The 10,458-nt window shown below is 24.0% G+C and overlaps 1 protein-coding gene across 1 annotated transcript; it reads right to left on the bottom strand.

Annotated features, from left to right (window-relative positions):
* Positions 1–5,236: 5,236 nt before the first annotated feature.
* On the bottom strand, positions 5,237–5,386 carry CCOS01_11756 (uncharacterized protein; the record flags this gene model as incomplete). The annotated part of the gene is made up of 1 exon (XM_060459907.1): positions 5,237–5,386. A coding segment is annotated over one exon (150 nt), but the record flags the coding sequence as incomplete, so codon positions are not given.
* Between the last annotated feature and the right edge of the window lie 5,072 nt (positions 5,387–10,458).

Genomic DNA, 10,458 nt, shown 5'->3' with positions numbered 1-10,458 from the left:
TACTAACAATCCTATTATAATATATTAATTACCTTTTTAATAACTAAATACTATTCCTTCTTTTCTCTTTTTATTTTATTTAATAATAACCTCTCCTTAATATTCCTATTTAATACGCTCGCTTACGCTCTTTCTAAGCTCTTAATTATATTATTAAGTCTAGGCTTATTTATACTTTATTATATTAAAAGGGCGCTAATAAGGGTAATATTTATTATAATATATTTATTCGTTTTTTATAAGTTAATATCATTAATATAGTATTTATTAGAATAATCTCTTTATAGCTCGGGGTTATTTAGTATAATACTTATAAAATCGAACTTCTAGATATTAAGGAAGCCCTAAGGGTCGACGAGTTATTAATAACGTCTTAGTATTTTAATAAAGTATGCTTAAAATAAATAGTTAAATAGTAATAATAATAATAATAGTATAATAATAATAAATAGCGAGGGAAGTAGCGTTTTTTAACTTTAATAAAAAAACCGAGGTAATAAATATATATATATATAAGTAAAGTTAAAATAGGGTAAATATTAAGTTAGTATTATTTTTAATAATAATAACGAGGGTATCTCTAATACTACCGTTATGAGCTACTATACTTAAAAAGGTAGCTAACTTAGCTAGGTACGTAGTAAGTTTATAGAGTAATAGCGCTTATTATTATTATTAATAATCTATAGTTATAAACTTTATAAGAGGGAAAGTTAAAAAAGTAAAAAATTAAAAAATAATAGTTTAACGAGATAGTAAGAGTATTTATTAATACTATATATTAATACTATATAAACGATATCGAGAACTGCCTAAGTAGTTAGTAAAAGTAGAATAAATAAATAAATAAATAGTAATATAAATAAGCCTAGACTTAATAATATAATTAAGAGCTTAAAAAGAGTATAAGTAAGCGTATTAAATAAGAATATTAGAGAGAGGTTATTATTAAATAAGATAAAAGGAAAAAGTAAGGGGTAATATTTAGTTATTAAGAAGGCGATTAATATATTATAATAGCGGGATTATTAATATTCTAAGTTTAGTTAGTATTAATAGTTAATAATAGTTATATTAGCTATAACTAGCTAGTATTAGTTAATATAAAATCTTATTAAAGTACGTAATAAAAACTTAATATTAACCTTAATAAACTAGCTTACTTATAAAGGCGAAGATGGCCCCTAATAAGGCGGGCCGGACCCTAAAGGGTTATAAAGAGTATACTTATATTAATAAGATAGTAAAAGATTATAATATATTAAAAGATATAATTTATACTTATATATTCTTAATAATCCGTAGTTATGAACTTTATAAGAGGGAAAGTTAAAAAGGTGAAAAATTTAAAAGAAAGAAAATAGTTTAATAAGATAGTGGGCGTATATATTAATACTGTATATTAATACCGTGTAAACGATATTAAGAACCGCCCGAGTAGCTAGTAAAGGCAGAATATTAAAACAAATACTTATATATTTTTTCTTTATCCTTATTTTCTATATTATTAATTTTAGTAATTAAGTAAATATAAAATAAGTCTTATTGTTTAGATAATAAAGAGAAGAAATCTAAAGAGCTTTTTTATAAATAAATAAAAGTTTTATAAAAAGCTTAGTTAAATATAAACGAAGTTCTTATTAAATCAGAGCGTATAAAAAAAAACGAATAATTTTTAAAAAGGGTCGTATAATATCCGGAGGGATTATTACTAATTCTTAGGACGAAGTCCTAGGTAAGTCTTCCTTAGTACGGGTAGCTTAGTTTATCAATACTTTTAATATAGCTAATTAAGAAGCTATATTAATAAGGAGTTCGGGTTTTAATTTTAATTTTAATACTCCTAAGGCGATTATTAAGAATTCTAAAAGTTCGTAACGAGTTTTTATATATTTCTTTTGTATTTATAGCTTTTTCACTTAATAAGATATTCTTTTATTTTATTATTTATTTTAGAATTAATAACTTTTTTAACCTCGTATTTTAATTAATTTAATTCGATAATAATATAAGCTTTTATATACGAACCTCTAAGTATTAGTTCGAGAAATAAAATATAAAAGACCAGATAGTACTTTATTATATTTAAGAGTTTTAATTTATAATTAATTAGTAAGACTTTTGAAATAATTTTAAAAGGTTTAAGCTTTTTATAATTTGATTTATTACTTAGTCGTTTTGTTTTAATATTATATATAGTAGTTTTTTTTTCTAGCTTTATAAGCACAAAAGATCGACCTTAATAAGATTACGCTTTTAAAAAAAATTATACGATATAATATACTTTTTAACTATATAATACGTATAATATATCCTAAGTACGTACTTAACGTAATATAATAATTTTAATATAAAAACCGCTATTTAATTTGGGATAAGTAAGCTGCTTTATAATAGTACTAGCTAAAAAAGTTAACGGTAGAAGTTGGCTATAATAGTTAGCTATAATAGTCGGCCGTAATAATTGGCCGTAATAGTTAAAAGCGGCCCTTAACTATAGAGGTTCTAAACTTTAATAATAACGTAGAGGTTTTTAAAAAAAGGGCTAAATAGGCTAATATCTATTACTCAGAGCTTATAAAGATTTTTTTTATCCTTATTATTTCTAATATCGCCCAAAGCTACTCTTTATTTAAACTAAATAAATTTACTAAACAAATCTACTAAATAAACCTATTAATATATAAACTACTACTTTAATAAGAACCTATTCTATTTTTAATATATAGTTAGTAATTAGTAAGCTTACTTAAAGATGCCCGTTAATAAGTTTACCCCTCTTAGGCTAAGTACCCTCTTTAGCTAGCTCGACGCTATAACTATCGTAATTAATATAAGTACGCTTAAAAAGTAGTAAAGTATTTTTTAATAATACGGAATTTAGCTAAGTAATATTATAAGCGCTATAAATAGCTAAGCTAATACGGATATTAGGATTTAATATATCGACGCCGGCCTAGTTATAATAATTATAATAAACGGGCCGGAGGTATATAAGGTTAAGGTAATAAGCTAGCGTTTTAAATAGCTCCTACGAGACCCCCTAGGTAATAATAATACTTATATAAAAAAATAGATTATACTAAACCTAATTACTTATGCGGGCTAGTACTAAGAGGTCCTATGTACGTTAGAATAGGTAAAGCTCGCCCTATAAGCGGGCGGTAGAAAGTTAGGAGCTATTTTAGTTAGTAATTAGGTATAGAGCGTATTATACCCAGTTTTCCTTAATACGTAATACACGGTACGGCCCTAGCGGATTACTCCGTCGGGGGGGTTTTAATATTATAATAAAAGAGATAGGTATTATCCCCTTTTTTTTTAAAATTAGTCTTTTAATCCTTAATTTATTAACGTATTCTTTTATATAGTAGTTTCTTTCCGGCTTTATAAGTATAAAAGATCGACCTTAACGGGATCACGTTTTTAAAAGAAATTATATAATATAATATACTTTTTAATTATATAATATATATAATATACCCTAAGTACGCGCTTAACGTAATATAATAATTTTAATATAAAAACCGCTATATAATTCGGAATAAATAAGCTACCTTTTACGTAATAGTGCTAGTTAAATAGGTTAATAATAAAAGTCGGCCGTAATAGTTAGCTATAATCGTTAACTATAATCGTTAGAGGCGGCCCTTAACCGCAGAGGTTCTAAACTTTAATAATAACATAACGGTTTCTAAAAAAAAGGGCTAAAAGGGCTAATATCTAGCTACTTAGAGCTTATAAAAATTCTTTTTATTCTTATTATTTTTAATATTACTTAAAGCTTTATTTAAACTAAATAAATTTATTAAATTAACTTATTAAATTAACTTATTAAATAAACTTATTAATATATAAACTATTACCTCGTTATGAACCTAAAAATACCTCTTAATAGGTCCCCCCCTCTAGGGCTTAATAGATTCTTAGGCCCCCTTAACGCCCTAATTATTATAATTAATATAAGTATACTTAAAGAGTAGTATAATACTTTTTAGTAATATAGAATTTAGCTAAATAATAATATAAATACTATAAATAGCTAGGTTAATACGGACGTTAAGATTTAATATATTAATACTAACTTAGAAATTATATTTTATAAAATTAGAAATTCTTCTAATATAAGTTATATTATAAATATAAGGGAATATATAAGAGGTCCCTTAATTTTTAATAAAAAGGAGTATATAATATAAGATCTAGTTACTTATATAAGCTAGTATTAAGAGGTCTTATTTACGTTAAAATAGGTATAGCTTACCCTCTAAATAACTAGAACTTAGAGGACTATAGTAAAAGGTTAGGAGTTTTAATTAATAATTAGGTATAGAGCGTAATAGACCTAGTTTTCCCTAATACGTAATATATAGTCCGGCCCCGGTAGATTGCTCTATCGGGGGGAATAGCTACGTTAATATTTCTAATTTTTAAGTTAATAATATCTAATCCGTATTCCTTAAAACGATCGTACTATAGTTCGGGGTCCTTTAGTATAATGCTTATAAAACTAAACTTCTAGCTCTTAAGGTTTCCCTATAGATTAATAAGTTAACGTCTTAGTATTTTAATAATATATATTTAAAATAAATAATTCGATAATAATAATAATAATAGTAATTATAATAGTATAATAATAATAAATAATAAGAGAAGTAGCGTTTTTTAATTTTAATATAAGAAACGAGGTGATAAATATATATATATATATATATAAGTAAAGTTAAAATAGGGTAAATATAAAGTTAGCGCTAGCTATTCTTAATAATAATAATAATAATATCTCTAATATTACTATTATAAGCTATTATTATTTAGAGGGCTATAAACTTAGCTAAGTAAACGGCTTATAAAGTAGTAATATTATACTTAATATTATTATTAATCCGTAATTATAAATTTTATAAGAAGGAAAGTTTAAAAAGGTAGAAGAATATTTAAAAAAAAGAAATTTAATAAGATAGTAGAAGTATTTACTAATACTATATGTTAATACTATATAATCGATATTAAGAATCGCCCGAGTAGCTAGCAAAGGTAGAAATAAAAAGTAAATACTATTATATATAAACTAAGTTATTAAAAATAATAATACTTAGTTATTTTAGTTATAGTTAACGTAGTAGCGGAGGTAAGTTTTTAAGATCTAATTAATTCTTTTTATTTATTTATTAGTTTGTAAATAGAAGGCGGTTAATAGCTTATAGTTTATACTAAGTTATAAAATTAAGGATTTTTAAAATATTAAGGTAAATATACTTCTTTTATTAAAAATGATTTCTTTAGGTACTTTATAATTTACGATAACTACTTTAAAAAATATATTTATTAGATCTTTTATATTACTTACTTCTTTATATAGTACGAAGTATACGTATTTAATAAGTTAGTTAATAATAATTAATATACTATTAAATTATACTTTTATAAGTAGTTCTCGGGACTTAAGGAGTTTAATAATAAAGTTTTATAAGATCGAGTATTACGTTTTTAATATAAGTAGTAGCGGTTATAGTTCTTTATAAGGTTTATATAAGCTATTTTTACTTTTTTTATAAGTTACGTAGTTCTTAATTACGTTAATAATTTTAGTACGTATAGCGGATTTATTATAATATTAGCAAATTCGTTTTTACGTTTTTATAATACCTTAATAGCTATGCGCTTTAGCGCTATATATTTTTATAATAGTCTTAATAGATATTTTTTTAGTCGAGCTAGTATTACTTTTTTTAGTTATTATTAGGAATTTATAAGCTAATATAAGGTTTTTATTTATATTTTTTTTAAGGATAACCTAAGTCTCTTCGGGTACCTCGATTTTATAATTAGGTCTTTTATTAAGAGCGTTTACTCTATTATTTTCTCATCTTTTTCAGTAAACTATTTTAAAAAAATACTTAGAGAGGTATTTTAATTATTATACTTATTATTTATTTAAGTTTTTGAACGTAGTAAAGTATGCGAGATTTTTATAATTAGTATATATTATAACTTCGTATTTAGTATTAAATAATTATAGTCTTTATTTTTAAAAGGCTTTCATAATAGCTATTAGTTTTTTATTATAAATTTAGTAATTAAGTTCGGCTCTATAAAAGGCTTTCGAATAGAAAGTATAAGGTTATAAGCGTCTTTCATTATTTTATTAGCTAAGTACTACGTTTATAGCGAAGTTTAAAGCGTCGATTTTTATTTTAAAAAGCTTTATAAGGTCCGGGATTATTATGACTAGTTTAGTTATAATTATATTTTTGACTTTAGTAAATACTTTTTCGGATTTAGGGTCGTAGATAAATAGTATATTTTTTTATATTAAACTATTCAGAAGTCTTATAATATTAGCGTATTTTTTAAAGAATTGTTAGTAGAAGTTAATAAGTCTTAAGAAGGATTAAACGTCCTTAATATTAAGAGGTATGGGCTAGTCCCTGATTACCTTTACTTTAAATCGTTATATATAGATTTCTTTTAATATATTAATATAGCTTACAAATTAGCTAGGTGCGCAGGCTCACAAGGTAGTAGCGTCCCGCGCCTAACATTACCGTTAATCCGTGTTTATAAACTTTATAAAAAGGAAAGTTCAGAAGGTAGAAGAAAATCGAAAAAATAGTTTAATAAGATAGTATAAGTTCTACTAATACTATATATTAATACCGTATAACCGATATTAAGAATCGCCCGAGTAGCTAGTAAAGGTAGAATAGTAAAACAAATAATTTTTAGAATTATTTATTTTTTATTCTTTATTTTTACTTTTACTAGCTACTCAGGCGATTCTTAATATTAGTTATATAATATTAATATATAATATTAGTAAATATTCTTATTATCTCGTTAAACTAATCTTCTCTCAAATATTCTTTTATTTTTTTAAACTTTCTCTTTTATAAAATTTATAATTATAGATTATTAATGGCAATATTAAGCGCCTAACGCTACTACTTTATAAGCCTACGCTTACTTAGCTAAGTTTATTACTTTTTAAATAATAATAGCTTATAATAATATAATATTAGAGATACCCTCGTTATTATTATTAAGTATAATACCGACCTTCTTATTACTAATATTTACTACGCTTTTAATTTTAACTCGTATATATATATATATATTTATTACCTCGTTTCCTTTATTAAAATTAAAAAACGCGGCTTCCTTACTATCTATTGCTATTACCCTATTACTATTATTATTAAATTATTTATTTTGAATATATATTATTAAAATACCGAGACGCGTAGTTATTATTAACCCTTAGGGCTTTTTTAATAACTAGAAGTTCGATTTTATAAATATTATATTACCCCCCGACGGAGCAATCCGCCGGGGCCGTATCGTATATTACGTATTAAAAAAAACTAGGTATATTACGCTCTATACCTAACTATTAATTAAAATAGCTCTAGACCTTCCCCTACTTATTTAAAGGGCGAGCTATACTTATTTTAATATATATAAAACCTCTTAGTACTAACTTACGTAAATAACTAAATCTTATATTATATACTTTTTTTTATTAAAAGTTAAGGGGCCCCTTATATATTCCTTTATATTTATAATATAGCTTATATTAAAAAGATTTTTAGTTTTATAAAATATAATTTCTAAGTTAACATTAATATATTAGATCTTAACGTTTATATTAGCCTAGCTATTTATAATATTTATATTATTACCTAGCTAAATTCCGTATTATTAAAAAGTACTTTACTAATCCTCGGGCATATTTATGTTAGTTATAATAGCTCTAGTATTAAATTAGCTAAAGAGGACGCCTAGCCCGAGAGGGGTAGACTTATTAACGGGCATCTTTAGCCTACTAATTACTAACTATATATTAAGAGTAAAGTAGTAGTTTATATATTAATAAGTTTATTTAATAGATTTATTTAGTAAATTTATTTAGTTTAAATAGAGCTTTAGGTAATATTAAAAGCGATAAAAATAAAAAGAATTTTTATAAGCTCTAAATAATAAATATTAGCCTATTTAACCCTTTTTTTTAAAAACCTCTATATTATTATTAAAGTTTAGAACCTCTATAGTTAGGGGCCGCCTCTAACTATTATAGCTAATTATTATAACTAATTATTACGGCTAACCTCTATTATTAACCTTTTTAATTAGTACCGTTATATAAAAAGTAGCTTACTTATCCTAAATTATATAGCGGTTTTTATATTAAAATTATTATATTATATTAAATACGTACTTAGGGTATATTATATATATTATATAATTAAAAAGTATACTATATTATATGATTTCTTTTAAAAACGTAATCTTATTAAGGTCGATCTTTTGCACTTATAAAGCTAGAAAAAAACTACTATATAAATATTATACTAGGGGACCCCGAATTATAATACGGCCGTCTTAAGGAATATAAATTAAATATTATTAATTCAAAGTTCGGAAAGATATATATTAATATAATTATTATTTTAATAAGTACTTAGTTTATATAGTAATTCTTTTCCGGCTTTATAAGTATAAAAAATCGACCTTAATAGGATTACGCTTTTAAAAAAAATTATATAATATAATACACTTTTTAACTATATAATATATATAATATATCCTAAATACGTACTTAACATAATATAATAATTTTAATATAAAAACTACTATTTAATTTAGGATAAGTAAGCTACCTTTTATATAGTAGCGCTAGTTAACAAAGTTAATAATAGAGGTCGGCTATAATAATTAGCTATAATAATTAGTTATAATAGTTAGCTATAACAGTTAAAAGCGGCCTTCCTTAACTATAGAAGTTCTAAATTTTAATAATAACGTAGAGGTTTTTTAAAAAAGGGCTAAATAGGCTAATATTTACTACTTTTTAAAGTTTATAAAGATTTTTTTTATCCTTATCGCTTCTAATATTACCTAAAGCTACTCTCTATTTAAACTAAATAAATTTACTAAATAAATTTACTAAATAAATCTATTAAATAAATTTACTAAATAAACCTATTAATATATAAACTACTACTTAAATAGCTAGTTAGATAACTAATTAAGAGGTTAGCTAGTTAAAATACTACTTTAATAAGAACTTACTCTTACTAAAAGATACTTATTAATAAGTCTACCCCTCTCGGGCTAGGCGCCCTTAGCTAGCTCGACGCTATAGCTATTATAATTAATATAAGTACGCCTAAGGAGTAATAAAGTACTTTTTAATAGTATAGAATTTAGCTAAGTAATATTATAAGTACTATAAATAGCCGGGTTAATATAAATATTAAGATTTAGTATATTAATATTAACTTAATTATAATAATTATAATAAACGGGCTAGAGGTATATAAAGTTAGGGTAATAAGCTAGTACTTTAAATAGCTCTTATAAAACCCCCTAAGTAATAATAATACTTATATAAAAGAATAGATTATACTAAACCTAGTTACTTATATAGGCTAGTACTAAGAGGTCTTATGAGCGTTAAAATAAGTAAAGCTCGCCCTATAGGTAGCTAGAAGTAGTAAAAAGTTAGGAGTTAATAAAAAGGAGACAATAGTCGAGTTAGTTAATTACTATTTTAGTTAGTAATTAAGTATAGAGCGCATTATACCCAGTTTTCCTTAATACGTAATATATAGTACGGCCCCGGCGGATTACTCCGTTAGAAGAAAGTACTTAGTTTATATAATACGCGTTTAAAATACTTAATTAATTTTAAAATACTATTAATATTTCAAAAACGTAGTATAAAAATAAGTTAAAAAAAACTAAAAGGGATATTTAAAGTTATTAAATAAGGTAGAAAGTAGGGGGTAGTTTTTAATGATTTAGAAAGTAATTAATATATTTTAATAGGATCGTTAGTATTTAGTAATAGCTATAGCTAGCTATAGTTAGTTATAAAGTTTTATTAAAATACGTAATAAAAATACTTAATATTAACCTTAATGAACTAGCTTATTTATAAAGCCGAAGATTCCGTAGTTATGAACTTTGCAAGAGGGAAAGTTAAAAAGTTAGAAAATTTAGAAAAAAAATAGTCTATCGAGATAGTAAGAGTATCTATTGATACTATGTATTAATACTGTGTAATTGATATTGAGAACCGCCCGAGCAACTAGTAAAAGTAAAATAAAAAAACAAATAAAGCTAAAAATAGCCCCTAATAAGGCGGACCGGACCCTAAAGGGTTTTTTAAAATTATATTATATTCGTTTTTTATTTTTGTTATATTATAAGCGATTTTTTCCCCCCAACGGAGTAATCCGCCGGGGCCGTACTATATATTACGTATTAAGGAAAACTAAATATATTACGCTCTATACTTAATTACTAATTAAAACTCCTAACTTTCCCTTATAATCCTCTAAGTTCTAGCTATTTAGAGAGTAAGCTATACCTACTCTAATATATATAAAACCTCTTAATACTAGCTTATATAAGTAGTTAAATCCTATATTATATACTCCTTTTTATTAAAAA

Source organism: Colletotrichum costaricense (assembly GCF_030867565.1).
Source record: "Colletotrichum costaricense strain IMI 309622 chromosome Unknown Scaffold_13.1, whole genome shotgun sequence".
NCBI classification, from domain to species: Eukaryota; Fungi; Ascomycota; class Sordariomycetes; order Glomerellales; family Glomerellaceae; genus Colletotrichum; species Colletotrichum costaricense.
This window is presented reverse-complemented; position numbering and strand designations above follow the sequence as displayed.